At 50.2% G+C, this 12,814-nt stretch overlaps 2 protein-coding genes and 1 long non-coding RNA gene across 6 annotated transcripts in view; 2 read left to right on the forward strand and 1 right to left on the reverse strand.

The window, feature by feature from the left end:
- On the forward strand, positions 1-2,260 carry LOC146762385 (uncharacterized). The gene is made up of 3 exons (XR_014934747.1): positions 1-113; positions 833-868; positions 2,159-2,260. It is a non-coding gene; the product is annotated as an uncharacterized LOC146762385 (long non-coding RNA).
- On the reverse strand, positions 2,247-4,909 carry LOC107313374 (uncharacterized). The gene is made up of 2 exons (XM_032444986.2): positions 4,125-4,909; positions 2,247-2,933 (listed from the first exon to the last, which is right to left on the reverse strand). Exons 1-2 carry the CDS (start codon positions 4,784-4,786, stop codon positions 2,828-2,830), a joined length of 768 nt encoding a protein of 255 aa, XP_032300877.2. The 5' UTR covers positions 4,787-4,909; the 3' UTR covers positions 2,247-2,827.
- The window catches only part of TCF20 (transcription factor 20), a 109,742-nt gene continuing 101,327 nt past the window's right edge, over positions 4,400-12,814 (forward strand). For 3 of the 4 annotated variants that reach the window (XM_015861459.3, XM_085516222.1, XM_085516229.1), the window contains exon 1: positions 4,400-4,538. The gene's annotated coding sequence lies outside the window, so the exon portion shown is untranslated. The remainder of the gene's footprint in view (positions 4,539-12,814) is intronic. The other variant, XM_015861464.3, reaches the window with a different exon arrangement.

Here is a 12,814-nt window from a genome sequence, read left to right on the forward strand (position 1 = left end):
ATTTTCAGAGCTGACACTGCCTGTCCTACCTCCAGAGAAAAGCTACATTTAAAAGAAAGAAAAAAACACTTTCCTCTTGATCAAGACCAAAAAACAAGTGCAAACCTCACAAGGTAAGCACAAGAAATGAGAGAGGTTTGTGGCAGGTGTTTTCCTGAGACAGCCATTAGGCAGAGTGTGAGTGGAGCAGCCAGAGGTCCCTGAGATACAGGGAAGTGATGGACTCATTTCAGTGTGTGCTTCAGCAGTTAATTACAGGACAACCTCAAACCCAGATATTAGTGCACTCGTGTTTGCTTGTGTGTGTTAGGCCATGGTATTCATTCTCATAAATAAGTAGAGAGGTTTCCTTCACAGAGATCATTACATTTTTACCTATAGAAAAGCTGTTTAAGGTCAACAATTACAGTAGATGATACCTTTGCGTGCTTTGTGTATGCTTGGACTGATAATTATCACTGCAGTGCCTCCCTAAGGGTGTTGTTAAAAAAAATCCAGACCCAGAAAGGAAAAGGAAGATGTTCAAACTCATTAAAGATCATTTATAAAATTGTCTGGGCTTTTTTTTTTTTTTTTTAAATTTTCCTGTTAAAGCATCGTGTGTGTGGCACATTCAGGATGAACAGCACCATGGGGCATTGCCCCTTGCTTGGCCACACCGTGCTGTAGGTCTCCCATTTTGTGGTGGCACAACGTGCTGTAAAGGTGGCAAAGGTGCAAGTTCAGGCTGGCTTTCCTACCGTGTTAGAAAAGGAAATACTTTGATCTCTTCACTCTAATTAAGGAATAATAAGGCTCTGCCTTTTTCTCTTTTTTTCCCCATCTCAATTAGCTGCCATCTACAGATGCTACAGACTCCTTGGAAGAGGTAGGTGCTGTTAGACAGTCAGAAGTGGGACATGCCCAAGGCACACTGTCCCCACCTAATCCCCTCCTGCAGTCACTGCTTCTTGGTCACCTTCCATGAATTGGGTGATGGGAGCTCCTCTGGGATGCTGTCATGCAGATCTGTAGATTAATACTTCCTTGGTTTAATTTCATTTACATTGATATCATTTACACTCCCTCAGACAACCCTAAGCAGTCTTTCTCGCTCCCTGGTGTTTCTGCACCCCTGAAGTTCTCGTATGCAATTCCCGTGATGCTCTTCACAGTTGTTATTTGGCCAACCTACACACACTGTAATCCCTTCCAGCTTTTTTTTTTTTTTATCATTTTATGTTCTTATTTTTTTATTTCCCTCCAAGTCGTTGACATCCAGCTTGTACTGAGCTGTCCAGATCTAAACATGTCTTCAAACCATGGTCTCACCGCTATATTAAAAAATGGGACTATTGCCTGTATCTCTGAGAAGAGGTCTCTGCCTTTACAACCCCAAATTAAATTAACTGCATGATTTTTGCTGCCATATAACATTGCAAAAACATATTAAATCTGCTGTCTACTGTCTCCCTGAGGTCTTCTGGTATTTCTGCTTTCAGTACTTGAGCACAAATGATTCCTCTCTTCACCTCAGTTCCTGCCTTTCAGAAGCTCGCATGTTGTGCCTCTCAGACACGTGGGATTGCTCAGGGTTCCTCTCTGAGGAACAGTGGTGTGACTCCTTACATAGGGGGAAATGCTTTCTGTGTTTCAGTATGAAATAGTTTATTTCCACTGTTTCCCTCCAAGCTGTCCCATGACGGTCTGTTCCAATGCAAACAGAAGATACATTACTCCTTTTGGTTTGCAGATATTCCTATCTATAGCTGTGTCTGTATGTTAACCTGCCTCAATCTGCTGGAGCTTTAGGACCACAGGTTGAATCTTTCTATGGGCGCCTCAATACTCTGAAATTAACTTCCCAGGGAAATAAAGTCTAGCACAGAAATTGCCATCGTCCTCATTTTGCTTGGTATGAATACAGAGCAACAAGAATAGAGGAGAAAAAAAAAAACAAACCCAAACCAAAACACCAGCTCACAAGACCAAAACACTGCTCTGCACTTCATTTTCTTCCTGGGCAGGGAACAAGACAAAGAAAACCAACCCCCACGTGTGACAGATGTTACTTGGATCAGTTAATGTAGTCCTAGGCTGTACTCGAATATTATGATTATGAAAACAGCATGAGAATCGATACAAAACAAAATATGTTTTATCATATTCTGTTTCATAGATAAGAGAATCTGGAAGAATCAGTTAGAGAAGGCGAGACAGTGTTGTTGTCATAGCTGTGATGGTCTGAAGATCCCAGGGAAGCACGGTTTGTGGAGAAAGGTAATATCTTTTATTAGATCAGCTGATATGGCTGGAAAAAGCAAACAAGCCATTGGGCTCAGGGTCTCTTTATCAGATCTGACAGAAAGCAGCAAAATTCAGGCTAACTACAGGCTAGATGCAATTGTTCTTAGTTTAATCTAATTATATTAATCAATTTGACCACTTGAGAGAGAGAAAAAAAAGAAAAAAAAAAGGGAACACCTATGGAGTGCAAAGGCGCGTGAGCAGGAGTGAGTAACAAGCTGATGGCTCTCTGCTGCACCATGAGCAAGGAGAGGGTTGAGATTTACCTTCTGGGAGTCTTTTGCTGGTCTCCTCTGGGATAAGGACTGAGGATCCCGAGTTGTTATTTTCCAGCACATTCCGCTAATGATGAGTATGTGTTCCTCTACTTTATTGTCTGTCTGTGTGCACCCGTTCTCAGATGGCAATTAGTTGGTTTCACTCACATGGCTTCTGTGGGGGTATCTCATCTGCCGGATGAAGTGATGAACTGTAGATTTGGGACAACTCTGCGCAGGAACAAAGAATTTCGGTGGTTTTGCTGTGCGAAGAAGGGCATTGATTATGCTGTCTGTGGAGCGGTGCTGGCATATTTCATGTTTGATGCTCTGGCGGGATCTGGTTCTATTTCATGTGTTTTCATCTGCAGATTTGCTTCCTGTAATGAGCTGGGAAAGGGAGAGGTGGAAGGTTAGGGGGAGAGGCAGTAGGAAAAAAAAAAGGCTTTCAAATTGAGATAGCCATTTAAAAGATTAATTTATGTGTGGATTTTAGCATGGGATGTTATTGCTACGGGGGGCACATGATCAAGGGAGGGGGAATGCTGCGTTAGCGACTCTAAACTAAAGAGCAGAAAAAATAAATTGCCAGAAAGCTGATGTGGTCAGAGGCTTTGCCAGTCCTTTGTAATGCTGGCCACACTAGACAAACACCAAATGAACCTGAGCCCTTGAAAAGCAATTGTCTAAAATTGCTCTTGTTGACACTGCATCTGTATTGCAATGGACATGCCTGTGTGCTGCTGCTGTACTGCAGCTTTGCAGGGCAGGAACCAGCCCCTCAGGTGGGCACAGCAGTGCCAACCGGGCCAGCCAAGCTCCTCAGTGTGCTTTGGGTGGCTGCTGGGCACACATTAGCCTTGCAGAGGTAGTTTTAGGCCCTGAAGGTTGCTGGTTCATGGATGTTATGTTTTTGTGCCACTTGTGGTGCCACTAAAGCCAATGTTGGTGTAGGAGCAATCTCAGGAGCAGTGGGAGGCTGCTTCTCAGAATCACTGAATCACAGAATTATTAAGGGTGGAAAAGACTGTAACAATCATTGAGCCCAATGGCCAGCCCACCCCCACCATGCTCACTGACCATGTCCTCAGTGCCACATCCACACGGCTCTGGAACACCTCCAGGGATGGTGACTGCACCACCTCCCTGGGCAGCCTGTGCCACTGCAGCACCGCTCCTTTGGAGAAGAAATTCTTCCTCATATCCAACCTGAACCTCCCAGGGTGCAACTTGAGGCCATTCCCTCTCATCTTATCACTGTTATCTGGGAGCAGAGGCCGACCTCCACCTCACTACAACCTCCCTTCAGGTCATTATAGAGAGTGATGTGGTCTCCCCTGAGCCTCCTCTTCTCTAGACTGAAAAGCCCCATTTCCCTCAGCCGCTCCCCATCACACTTGTGCTCCAGACCCCTCACAGCTCCGCTGCCCTTCTCTGGACACGCTCCATGGCCTCCATGTCTTTCTGGCAGTGAGGGGCCCAGAACTGAGCACAGCTGAGCTGAGCTGAGCACAGGAGGTGCAGCCTCACCAGCACACAGAGAGCCGATCACCCCCCGCTCCCGCTGACTCTCAAGCCCACCAGCCGCACACCGCCGTGCCGTGCCGTGGGCAGTCCCGGGGCGGGCCGTGCCGTGGGCAGCGCCGAGCGCCGCCGGATCCCGCCCCCGCGCCCCGCCGAGGAGCGCTCCGGCGCGCGGCTCCTCCTCCTCCAGCGCCGCTCCGCCGGCAGCAGTCGGGTCTGACACCCGCGCCCGGCGGCGGGGCCTGGCCTGGGCGGGGGGCGGAAGGGAGCGAGGGGAGGGAGGCGAAAACCCAAACAAACAAACCGAAACAAAAACAACAAATCAAAGGGAAAACAGAAGCACCTCTACCACAGCTGACCCCCCCCCCCGGCGGGTCACATGACGTGACCGGATCTCGCCCGCTCCCCGCCGCGCAACAAAGAACCGGGAGCCCCGCGCCGCGATGGCACCGTGAGCGGCGGCCCCGCCAGGTGAGCGGCCGGTGGGCGGCGGGATCCCCCTCCCCTGCACCCGCCGGAGGGGACTTTCTGCGCTCTGCCGCTTCGTGGGGGGTTGCGCCGAGCGGCCCCGACCGCTGCGGGGCTGCGGCGGGACGTTGGGAGCCGATGGGGTGGACGCTGCGAGGGTGTCCGCGGTCACACAGCGCCTGGTCGGGGCCGGCTGCCCCGAGCTGCCCCGCGCGGTCTGCTCTGAGCGAGCTGCGTGTGTCGCTTCCCATCCCGCCGTGACCTCTGGGGCAGAGCGTTGGGGTGATGCCGGTTTTTGGCGGAGCTCCGTCCGGGTCCGAAGTGCCGCTCCCCGTTCAGCAGGAGTGTGGCTCGGAGTTATGACAGCGGGTGACACGGGGGTGACGCTGAAGTTGGAGGGCTGGACGCTGGGATGGTGGCGTGGCTATAGCCGGTGTCGGCAGCTTAACATCCCAAATCTACCGTCTGCATGGCACAGTCAGAGGCCGGAGATTGGGGCAGGAGGAGCCCGGTGGGCCCACAGCCCCTTGTGTGTGCATAGCATGGGGCAGTGCTGCGAAGGGAGCAGCACTTTGCACGGTTTCTTCTTTTCCTTCTTCAATTTTCTTCTTGGCCCGTGACCTTCGCCGCCACGATGCTGAAATAACGTGCTCCTGGGCATCACCAGCATCGTCTGTGCTTGCCAAGTGGCCGCCCAGCAGGGATTGAACGCCTCCAGGCCTGGCTGCGTCCGACTAGGAGTGCCTGTGGGCTGGCGGCTCCCTCGGGCACTTATCTTGGCTTGTGGGAACAGGCAAGGAACTGCAGCTCCTTCCAGGGGAAGGTGCTGGGCTGGATGTGCTGCTGTGAACCTGGATTCAGAATAAGCGAAGTTGAGGGGTGAGGAGGAACGAGGCAGGGCAGGACGTGCTCTGTGTGTGCCTCAGGGTCTGTCCAGAGCTGCACTGGGGCCCATGATGGTGTGTGTCAGGGTGGGCCATGTTGGCAGGTAGTTTGTGCGCATCTTCATGCAGATGGGCCTTGAGTTTGTTTATAATGAAAGCTATGGATCTTACTGAGCAGTTAGAGCAGCAAGTGTTCCAAACTTGGGGCAAAGCAGAGAGCAGACAGTGCTCATTTTAATTGCTCCTTTCTCCTCCACCCATTCTTTATCTGCAGCACCTTTTCCTAATTCCTTCCATTCACAGCCATGGTGGGGAACAGAAGAGGATTTGTCAATAGCCAGCTTGGTTTCTGCTGATTAGTGCTGAAAGTATGACTGCTCTTAATGTAACCAGCTGTGCCGTGAGGGCCTGGAACTGGGATCTGGCAGCGTGCTTGGTGTGGGTCGTTAGTGGCTGTGAAAGACTAATGACAGGCTGACAACTTGTGTCCTCAAAATGAGGAGGAAAGGTTGGTTTCTCCCCTGGAGCAGGGAGGAGGTTTGAAGTGAAGATTAGTGTGTCTGTCCATTCCCTTGGGACAAAAAAACAACGCATGGCATATTTTTGAATCCGAGTCATCAGGTAGAATTTATTTCAAGTATTTTTAGGCTCTTACGGACTCGGTGTGCTTTGGTTGTATTTTATGTTGCCCTGCTGGGAAGTCTTGCTCAGGTTTGCTCTGACTGGGCTCAGAATGGTAGCGAGAGAGCCTCTGGTTGTGCCCCTTTCAGGTCTGAGCAGAGCAGCAGTGCTTTGGAAGGGTAGGGGCAGCAGCCATGTAAGGAATACCTTCTCTGCAGAGATACCAAGGAGCAGCACAAGCCACCCAACCCCTCTCTGTGCTGCTGGAAGCATGTGAGCGTGGGAGCAGGGAGTCATGGAGCGGGCTGTCTGCCCTGTGGGCTGCACACACTACAGGGAAAGGGAGCATGGGAGGCTCCTGGCACCAGCCCAGCCTGCCTTCCCCATCCCTCTAAGCTCTGCTGCTGCAGAGGGGCAGTACGGACTCTAATGTGTGATGTGCCTGGTCTGCTAACGTCACTTTGGGGCAGTCACAGTGGGGACGCGCGGCTTCAGAGTGATTATTAGTGTCGGATGACTTGGCCAGGATTGTGTAATGACACCGAGCAAGAGATAAAAGGTTTTATATCCCATAAACTTGGTTCTCGCTCCAGGGTGATCTGCGAGGCTTTTGAAAATGTGTGAGTTTGATGGCTCGCTGGTAGCTGCAAATAGGTGCAAACATAAATCACTTGAAACAAGTCTCTGAAAATAAGAACAAACACAGATGTAGGCTATAGGCAGGAAAATGAAAAGAAGGGCTAATTACTATTTTTTTCTATATATTTTTAAAATGATGCTTAATCCTGTGGATATGGTTCTGGAAGTGACCCGGCAGCTCCTGCAATTTATTCATTTATTTAAAGAAGCTTTGTAGTTCACCTTGAAAACCGCTTCCTGCCATATGGTTATATTATTTCCCTATGCCGCATTTTTTTTTTTTTGCTAATTATCAAGACCATTTGCTTTAAAATAGGTGTTTTTAATTTCACAGCCTTGTCTGCCTCTCCTGCTTGATCCTGCCCTGGAGTCAAGAGGCTGTGTCTGTTCGTTCTCCATGGCAACGGGTTGTGATTTACTTATTTCAATTTAATTAAAAAGCAGCTATCAAATTCTAGGCATCTTATATGTTCCTTGTATTAGAAAAATATCGGTGGCTCAGCCTCTGCCGGCCTCAGAAAGGATATTCTCAGCCTGAGCTGCTCATGCCTTCTGCAGTTTCTTCCTTTTGGAACGGTTTGGGAGGGGGAATGGTGCCACGGCCTGGCTAGAGGTTGAGGGGATGGGAGGCCTGGATGTGGGAACCTGGACCTGAAGGCCTGGGCAGAGAAACCTGTATATGGGGCCTGGAGTGGGGAGCCTGGACTCCAGGGCATGAATGGAAAGGCTTGGACTCCAGGGCCTTGGTGGCAGCACTGGGTGCCAGTTCCAAGCACCCAAAAGGCTGCCGGTCCCCTCCTGCTGTCCTGCAGCTGCGGGGACATCGCAGGCCACGCTGTGGAAACATGGGCACCCCAGGCCTTGCATAGAAGGTACATGTGGGCCGTGGGCTCCGTGTGTTGGGCCCCCTGCGGTGGCTGCATCCCAGGAGCCATTTTGTGAGGTAGCGCTGGGCTGTGGTGGGAGGGCTGTGTGGAAGGGGTGCACACAGCTGGACTTCCTGCAGTGAAGAGGCAGAAAATGGCAGCCCTGCTGGAAATGGTGTGGTGTTTACCAGCAAACCCAGTGTGAGAGAGAGAGCAAGTCCAAATCCTTCACGTTGGCTTTGTTTCTGTTGCTGTTTTCTGATCCTTCTTGATGCCTGTCTGTTCTTTGATGCACATGTGATACAGCTTGGGTTTTCAAGCTGGTCACAGTAGAGAAGCCCCAGTGCCCTCTTGGGTTAAGTGTGCCTGGTATTTGTATGCAGGCTAGAATTGAGTTTAATCCTGAATTAGTTTTCCAGCGGCTGTGGCTATACAAAAACCAGTCCGTGTTGGTCAGGGATAAGGAAACGAAGCTGCTGGCCAACACAGGGAAGGTGCCAGGAGAGGACTTGCAGGGTGGAGTCCAGGAGCGTGCAGTTTACTGGTTTACTGACCCAGAGGTGCTAGGTTTGGTGGTAAACACAGCCTATGCGATAAGACAGTGCCAAAATTAGCACTGCTTTGTCTCCAGCACCACCTTCCTGGTTCTTATAGGGTGGTTCTGCTGTGGTGAGTGGCTCTGGGAGAGCTGGGCACATTGGGCTGTACAGTGCTTCTGAGCTGCAGGAACGCGCGGAGGAAGAAAAGTTGGCTGTGTGTTTTTATTAAACCTGGAGGAGCAGTTAGCATCAGAAGAGCGCCTGCATATTTTATTTTCCTTCTCTTTAGCGGTGCTGCTCCCCGTGCTTTTTTGCAGGCGGTTATTTTAACGTCAGGCTCAGGTTTTTGCTCCTCTTGGCCCTGCCAAAGCCCGGGAGGCTGCGATAAAGTGTTGGACGCTCTCCTGGCTGGCAGATCTCCATTAACAAAATGATGTGTGTGGTTTTCAGCTGCAGATTCTTCATTCCTGGTGATCACGCACGAAGCTAATAAAAACAAATAAAACAAAAAAGCAACACCCCAGAGTGGGCTTTTGTTTGGTGCTGTATTTAAGCAGATACATTCACCAAATTTACGTCCCACTGGTGGCTTCCTTAACCCTTTATTACTGGTTTTAGTGGTGTGCAGGCACGATCTGTATTCCTTAATAGTGTATCTGTTCCTCTTCCTTAGCCAGCTTTGAAGCAGACCTCTGTGGTATTAATTTCTGTATAGACTGTATCCTCATCTATAAAATAAAGGGAACGTTTCATACAAGCAGCTGTGAAGTTGCATTTATTGTCTGTAAATTGCTTTTAGTAATTGAGCTGAGGAGGTGGAAGGGAAGAAAGACAGTGAAGTAAAATGGGCTTGATTTTTGAATTTATTTATTTATTTTAAAATCGAAGAGAACCGCATTATTTGTTCATCTGATGTAGAGCTGAGGGGGGAAGAAAAATTCTTTACCAGCAGCACCCTGAAACTAATTGTTAAATCTGTAATGGAAACAGACATTTCTGAGCGTAGTGATGAAGGCAGCCATCTTGTTGGATAATAGGAGTCCAATTTAAAAAGAGGAACAATTATTATTGGAAATCCTGCAGCACTGCTCGTGTTTTTGCCTGGTATGGGTCTGCTCGGTTTGAGTGTGTGTCTTTACCTTCATGGCTGCCTTGTCTCCTGAGTGCAGGTGGGTAGACCTTAGTGACAGGTAAAACTTAGTTTTGTGCTTCTTAGCAAACACATCTATTGCAGGCTTTCTGGCTTAGCCTCATCTTTTGTGCTGGCATCACACTGTCATGTAGCTGAAGGTGGGTTTTGTTGCAGTCTGGCTGCTGGCTCTGTCCAGAGGGGGAGGCTGAGTTGTGCCCTTGTGCTGCTCCGGTGTGCGCGAGTTCAACATGTGCAGCTTTTGGAAAATTGACTTGGTAAAAAAAATACATGTGTTTAAAAATAAATAAATAAAAAAGCACAGCAAAAATAACATGAATAGTTTCCTCCTGGGATGGAGAACTGAACCTGCTCACCAGGTTCAGGCTAGTACCAGTGCTGCTGCGCGGGAGGGGTGAGGTTTATGTTGCCAGAAGTGAAAGGTGGGGAATGAAGGAAAGGTGGAAATGGGGCCCCCCTTTTTTGGCAGCAGTGAACTATTAGTCTCCTTCAGCTGTAATGTGAAACCTCGCCCTCAGCCTTCAGTCTCAGCTCCCTCCCTTCCCCTCTCTCCTCTCATTCTTTCCCCAGGATCAGCTCATGTGTGCTTCCAGATGCTGATCCCATTTCCAAGCTGTACTTTCAAAAGGGAAAGGGAAGAGGTTGAGTTTCACCACCTCGTCAGGAAGACAGCCTGTTGCTGTTAGGGTACTTGCTAATTACTTGAGCCTATAGATGATAAACGGCTTATAGAGCAGTAGCCGTATCTCTGCCTCAGGCAAGGACAGCTGTGGGCATCACCACATATGGGGATGGTGGCATGTGTGGCTGAGTTTGGTGCTGGTGAGACCAGGGGGTCCTCAAGGTTTGTGGTGAAGGACGAGAGCAGGATGATCCCTGGGTCCCCCTTTGGTGGGAGCAGCAGCACAGCACAGCATGCAGCCAAGATGCAGAGGTAGGGCAGCAGACCAAACTCCTTGGCAAACAACCAAGGGACCTTGCTTCCACTGAATGGCACGAACGGCCACTCAGCCTCACTCTGCTTTTGTAGACCCGTGTCTCTGTGCCATCCCTTGCTGGTGGCAGGGAAGAGGCACGTGCAGCCTGATGAGATGCACGGCCACGTGTGCACTTAGCAGGGGCACGGCGTGGGTCAGAGTGCGCATTTAGGAGATGAGATGGAGATGTCTCCTGGCCCTCAGTGATTGCTTTACAGCTACTGGTGCAGATCCTGCGCTGCCTACTGAGTTTTATAAAGCACGGGGGTGAAGATGATGTCACCAGGGGGTTGTTTGCCAAAAGCAACAGGGTGTGGGGAGCCTTTGTGTGCATGGACCGACCGAGCAGCCATACCTGGTGGGAAGGGCAGGTGGCGATTGGTGTGCGGCACAAATTGGAGATGTTTGTGCAGCTGTTTTCAAATAACAGTAGGGAGAGGTGGGGGAGTTTGCTCCAATTTGAGGGTTGTTAGGAATGTGTATCCTTCTGCTTTTACTTTTTTCTTTGTGTTAAACATTTAAGCCTAAATTCTTCTTGTCGGTATTTGAAGACATTATGGGAAAAGAGGGATTACTGTGGGGCTACGTTGCTTTACAGGGTAAGATTATACACCGGGTGGCTGTTAGAGTGGATTTGTGTTCCGGCAGTGGAGTGCATAAAGGAAAGAACTGGTGTATTGATATTAAATAATGGTGCCACTGGATATGCTGAGCACAAAGTGGCTTTGTTTTCAAGGATGTGTTTTTATAAATCTTACACGCTTATAAGCCAGCTGCACTATTAAAGACGAAAGAATCACCCTGTGTTTATAAGAGGGGGGCAGTATAGAAAAAGCTGTAAGTAATCTCATAGAGAGGTATGGTTTTCCTCCATCCCTCGCACTTGTTTGCAGGCCTGGGGCAGGTGTTGGAAAAGGAGCTGCGTGGCCAGAGTCCTCCTGGGAGCTGCTGCTGCTCTGCCTGATGCCACGGGTGTCAGGTGGGGGTCACATATATGTGCGGAAGCTGCTGCTGGCTTCATCTCCTGTGCTGCTCATCCTGGCTCATGGTCTTGGGTGTTACTGGGGCCTGGGGCCCTCTGCACAGCTGTGGCAGTCGCTCTGGTACCGGCAGGTGACGGCGTTGCAGCTGTCTCCAGCAGTGTCCCATCTGCCTTGCAGAGGGCAGAGGGATGCAGGGAAGGATCAGGGCCCTGTTTGGAGCCTCTGTGTCCTCAGGCTGGAAGTGTTGAGGGTGTGTTAGAGTTCATACGCCGGGCTGCAGTAATCACACAGCACTGGGAGAACAGGGGGAGGAGAGCACGTGAGGGTCACTTCCGATAGATCAGCAAAGAACGGGTATTACGGTGCCAGCAGAAGACATCCTTCTGTGGAGGTTCCCAGCCAGGAAATACCTAAAAAAGCTCTCCCTGAGGGTGAGAGGAAAGCCTGATAGGTCTGCGCGCTAATTAATTGCCCAGATATGGCTGCAGGAGCAGCTTGGAGAAGGGAGTGGAGAGGGGGAAATAGGAATTTCCTGATTCTAGTTTGCAAAACTTTGACTGCAGAAGGAATTTTCAGACACAATGACTGGAAAGCAGGGCTAAGATTAATAGTTAGCCTCATCTTCTTTTGCACTGCCTGCTCCTGGATAGTGTTAGCTGAGCATCAGTTGAAGCAGCACAGAGCATCCTTGGGAACTGATGGCATTAAGCAGAAAGAAGGAGTGAATCTGATTAGCTCTGCTCTTCGTGCATTAAGCAGAAAGACTGACTGAAACGTGATTGCAAACAGATAACAGCAGTGTGCGCATGCAGCATACCACGACCCAGCGCATGGGGTGGTGGGTCCAACCATGTGATGGAGTTGTTCCTTGTAATTGAAGGCACTTGCTGTTCAGCTGAGGTTTCTGTCACGCTTTCTCACTGCCCCTTTGGTTGCTGACTACCGTTTTGCACTTGAGGATCCCTGTGAGTCCCTCCCAAGTCAAGGTATTTGATGATTCTCTGATTCTGTGACAGCACAGCCCTGCGATGTGTGCCCTGCTGAGTGCTCCCATGGCCGCCCTGGCCCAAGGGCTGGCAGGAAGGGGTGCAGAGGCCAAAGAGCCCTTGCTATTTCTGCCGGCCCCTTGCTGCCTGCAGGTGGCCAGATGCACTTTCCGATGGCCTCCGGCTGCATGGATGGGTGGCTGCCAGCAGCACATGGTGCGGGTGGGAGGAGGAGGTGTTGATAGTCAGGAAAAATGCTGTGGGTACCACAGAGGGTAATGAACATCTCCTCTCACCGCTCTCCCCATGCATCAAAGCGCACTTAAAAAAAAAAAAAAGCCTTCATCTTTGACCCCCATTAATGGCTGGCTCGGGCTGTGTGAGAGTTTTACGAGGCTGCTGCTGCTCCCACAGAGTTTAATTATTTAGTGTGTGAGGTAGAGGCTGGTGCCTGCTGAATCCCAGGGTTCAAGCCCTGCTGACCGGCCCGTGGGGTTGGTTACAGGCACAGTCGGGTTGGGTGTGAAGCCACGTGTTGTGGGGATCCTGGTGGAGCTCTGGGCTGCAGCCACACGGCCCCTGGTGGGGCTGAGCGTGTCGTCCTCTTGCTGTCCCTGCTCTGTGCAGGCTCTGT

Source organism: Coturnix japonica, chromosome 1, assembly GCF_054131305.1.
Source record: "Coturnix japonica strain WE chromosome 1, WE-NBRP24, whole genome shotgun sequence".
NCBI classification, from domain to species: Eukaryota; Metazoa; Chordata; class Aves; order Galliformes; family Phasianidae; genus Coturnix; species Coturnix japonica.

Coding starts and splice junctions, on each gene's coding strand:
- LOC107313374 (XM_032444986.2), bottom strand. CDS start 4,786: ATGGGAAGCGACACACGCAGCTCGCTCAGAGCAGACCGCGCGGGGCAG. Junction 2,934..4,124: donor GGCACGGCGGTGTGCGGCTG/GTGGGCTTGAGA, acceptor TCCCTTTCCCAG/CTCATTACAGGAAGCAAATC.